General features: G+C 50.0%; 1 protein-coding gene across 1 annotated transcript; it reads left to right on the forward strand.

The window, feature by feature from the left end:
- Positions 1 to 204: 204 nt before the first annotated feature.
- On the forward strand, positions 205 to 4,275 carry LOC102487989 (spermatogenesis-associated protein 31A3; the record flags this gene model as incomplete). The annotated part of the gene is made up of 4 exons (XM_027768475.1): positions 205 to 443; positions 1,716 to 1,773; positions 2,317 to 2,377; positions 2,637 to 4,275. Coding segments are annotated over exons 1-4 (1,902 nt in total), but the record flags the coding sequence as incomplete, so codon positions are not given.
- Between the last annotated feature and the right edge of the window lie 9 nt (positions 4,276 to 4,284).

Below are 4,284 nucleotides of genomic sequence, written 5' to 3' on the forward strand. Positions count from 1 at the left end.
AGTTGCCTAAGTCTGTTTCTGAGGAGAGAAGAGGATCTGGTTGGAAGGAGGGATCTAGAAAATCTGGGAGAATGGAGGGATCAGCTGGATTGGATGGTGGGGGAGGGGCTGAAGTTCAGCCTCCTCCTGTTCTGTTCCCTCCCCCACCCTGGAGTCCTCTGTGACAAGGAGGCCACAGTTCTGTGATGTGGGCCTGGGGTTCTAATACGGAAGCTCACTCCAGGGTTCCCTGGCGTATAGGCAACAGTGCGATTCGGAGGATGGAGAGTCATCTTTCCTCTGAAGAGCATTAGTGCAACATGGCTGAGCCCAGCCCCACTTCCTGGGTGGCAGATGTCATCATCGCCTTCCTGTGTGGGCTGGGACTCTTCCTGCTGTTACTTCCCTGCTTTAAGAGCAATCCTTCCTTAGCGCCACCTCAGAAAAGTAGGATCGTCAGGAAGGTAAGGAACTCTCAATCCAGACCCAACAATCGGTCTCTCTTTTCTGTTATTATTTCTGCTTCTCCAAAACAACTAGGGAGGCTTTTTCATTTTTTTTGAGAGTTTTTTGCTATAGGGCATGCATACCGCCAGAGAGACAGGGAGACAGAAAATGAGAAATCATCCCCTGGGGGATGGCCATGCTGCAGTCCCTTCTCCTCCATTCTCTTCTTCAGATCTTGGGCATGCATGCACACACACCTGGCATGAGTTTTAAGCCACAGGGTCTGGGACTCGAACTGTGGTCGACTACATGGTAGCCCAGTGATATAACCTTTATGTCATCTCATCTGCTGGTCCCACAACTAAAAAGGACACTTTTTTTTTTTTAAGAGAGAGATATTTGGTATAGGGCATGTGTACTTGCTGGACAGAGACAGAGAAAGAGACAATCAGACAGCAAGAACTCACCCGCCTCCCGGGGATGACCATGCCACAGTCCCTTCTCCTTCATTCTCCTCTTGGGATGTTGGGCACGTTCACACACATGCTCAGTGTGAGTTTTAAGCGCTAGGTCTGAGACTCAGACCACAGTGGACTACGTGAGAGTCCAGCAACATAACCATTATGCCATCTGCTGGTCCCTAGACTCTTCAGATGGGAAATCTCAGGAAAGAATAGAATATGATCATTCCAGGGACAGATAGGCAGGGTAGGGGTCAGTTTCTACCTGCAGCTCTCAGGCAATCTGTGTGGGCACTAAAGGATGCCAGGGCGAAATCAAGCCCCATGACTCAGCAGGCTAGGACTGGATTACCGGAAGAGTTGGGGAATCTCTGAGAGGTCAGGCCCCTGAGCACTGGTTCATCAGTTGCCTTCCAGTGGCAGGTCCCTAAGGCCAAGCCTGTCTTCTGTGTGGGGCTAAGGCCTTGGCTGAGCCCCTGAAAGCTGCCAGTCAGAGGCTGGAGTTGTCCTGGCTTCAGGATACAGAGTCTGACCTGCCAGCCCAGCTGTACCTGAAGACCTGTACCTGTGTGTGTTTCCTGACCAGAGAAATGGTGACTGAAGATATCCACAGTGAATCTCACATAGAAAAATGTCTCAATGTATTTTTCAAAGAAGAAAAACAAAGTACTTGTATCCACTTAAAAAATGACGAAAAGGAAAGAAAAACCCAGATCTTTATTAATTCAATGTAGATCATCTCAGTATTCATGAACACTGAATGCTTGTTGTTTAGAGAGAGGAGAAGAAGAATTGGGTCCCAGCCTCCCATTTTTTCTTGTCTTTCAGTGCCAAATGGAGATGAGGGTGAGGAGAAGGAGTAGGAAGAAGAGTGGTGCCCTGAAAGGTAAGGCTCTGCTCTTCCCAGAACGACCTTGACCTTGCCTTCCCCTCAGAGGACGTAGCTGAGGATATCAGCTACAGAGAGAGGCTCCTGGGAAGGAAATCGGAGCCCACATGACTTCTCAGATTCTGTGCTGAGAATAAAGCAAGGACAGGCCAAGCAATAGAGCTACCCAGTAGGGAGCAGTGGGAGGTGTTGAGAGGCAGTAGGCCAATACTGACTGGATTTAAGGGGAAGACCTCTAGGTCCAATTGTGGACAAGCTGTGTAACTTCACTAAGGCAGACACCCTCTGAGATGGTCCCATCCTTCCCCTTCCCAGGACAGTGAAGACCGTGGGAGAGATGGATGTGGAAGCACTTCATGAAGTGTTGCCCATCTGTGCTCCCTACTGTCACTGTCAGTGTTACGTGGCCCTGGACATCAATGCTTGGGATCCAGACTTTAATCTCCTTATGGTGTCTCTGAAAAGGGACATTCCACTCAGCCTTCTGTAAAACCCTCAGGATCCTCCTCCTCCATCATAACCCAGTCTCCTGATTTCCAGCATATCAAGATTGCTTCAAAGAACTGGACGGGGCTCGCAGCCTGATTACACTTTTGGAAAGGTAAAACACATTGCCCTCTGCCCTGCCCTGCCCTACCAGAGCCTATCATGTGAGCCCTAGACCACAAAGCAGCCTAGAACTGGCCTGGGAGGGGGACACCGTGGGGACGGAGAATGTGATCAAAACCCTAGGGTGAGGGATAGCAAGAGAATTGTGAAGTCAATGTATGGGCAGTGGAAGGACATGTCCTACACATGCCCACTGCTGCCCTCATGGCCCCATTGGCTCGGCTGCAGGTTACATCTCCTGTCCCTTGCAGCCACCTGGGGAAGCTCCCTGATGAGGGAAGCTCTCATCAGCTCTTCTATCAAGACCCCCCTGCTGAAGTGTACAGAAGAGCACCTGCTGCAGTGCCTCAGCCGCAAGATCAGCAAGTGGAAGGTGCTGCTCCAGTTTCTCCAACTCCAGCGACTGAGGGCCCTCCACCTCTGGCCCCTGCCTCTTCCTCAGGCCTGACAACCTTCCCAGCTTCTGTTGGTCCCCATTCATCCCTGACTGCCTCTCAGCCCCCACAGCCTTTCCTTCCCCTAAAAAGCCTCCCATGCCGGCCACATGCACCCTCCCTTCCCTCACTCAGCCCTCCTAATTCAGTGGCTTTCCGTCAGCCTCCCACAGCCTTCTCTTCTCCACCACTATCATACTCCACTCTGACTACTCAACATGACTCAATGGCCCTTCCACTGTCAGCTTCTCACATTGCAGCCCTCTCAAGCCGTGGCCACTCAAGTTGTCCTATTTCTGGCCTCTCTTGGTGGCAGGTGGCTGCTAAAACCTTGTGTCACTCCACCTCATCAGTCCACAGGTCTCAGCAAGGGCATCCTTCTTGCCACCCATCAGAGGTCTCGTTCTGGGGAGACCCCACAGACAGGCAGATGGAAGCTAGTAGCCTCACTATGCTCAGCTCTGATGACCAGAAACTCCTAGAGATACAAATCACAAAGAGAGTGCAGATCAAGAATTGGAAAGAAGAAGAAAAATGTGGACCATCTCCAGAACAAATGAGCCCAGAATACCACTTGAATTCTTTGGGGAATGTGTTAAAATCAGTGGGTATTGAGCAGGACACCACAACCTCCCAAACTTTTTGGAGCATGAAAGATAAACCAGAACAGCTGCTCAGTCACCAGCAGCTTTCATATCCCATGTTCTTGGGGGATCATTTTCAACACAAATATAAGCAGCTTTTCTGGGGTCTCCCTTCTCTGCATAGTGAATCCCTGGTGGCTACTGCTTGGATCTCTGATGGTTCTTCCAGATTGAAATCTCCCGCATCTTTATTTAATGGAATCTCAAATGTCTGCCCAGTTCCAATGAAGGCTAACACATCTCCATTGTTTTCCCAGGCACAGTCCCTGTCCCTTCTGGGGCTCCAATCCCAACCTTTGAATCCATCCATACACCAATTCCAGCCTTCACCTCTGGACACCATGGGAATGGAGAAAGTTCAAGTTCAGACTCAGACCCATCTCCATTCTTCTCTCTTAAACCTACTACCTTCTTCTCCACCCAAGATTAGGGACTGTAAGCCACAATCTCTCATTCCAACTGAAATTCAACACCCAGAATTGCCCTTGTTGAGGAAACAACTAGAAAGTGAGTGGGATTTACCCTCTGTGACCCAAAGTTCTCAAAAAGTGTTTAGTCCCTTCACTCCCAACCTTTCCCAGGACAGTTGGGTTGTCTCTATCCTTCCCGAGAATTTTCCAATCAGCCCTGCACTCCGGGAACAGTTGGAACAACACATTCAAAAGTGGCTCATTCAACACCAGTGGGACCTGCCCCACAGGATCCAAGAGTCGACTCAGGACAAGTTACTAGAGACATGTCAGGCAAAGCATAAGCCTGAATCCTCACACTCCTTCATGTCTACACGTGAATGCAAGCAGGTACCGAAGGTGAGGGTCCTG

The sequence above is a fragment of the Tupaia chinensis genome, unplaced genomic scaffold (genome assembly GCF_000334495.1).
Source record: "Tupaia chinensis unplaced genomic scaffold, TupChi_1.0 Scaffold146604_1, whole genome shotgun sequence".
In the NCBI taxonomy this organism is placed as follows: Eukaryota; Metazoa; Chordata; class Mammalia; order Scandentia; family Tupaiidae; genus Tupaia; species Tupaia belangeri.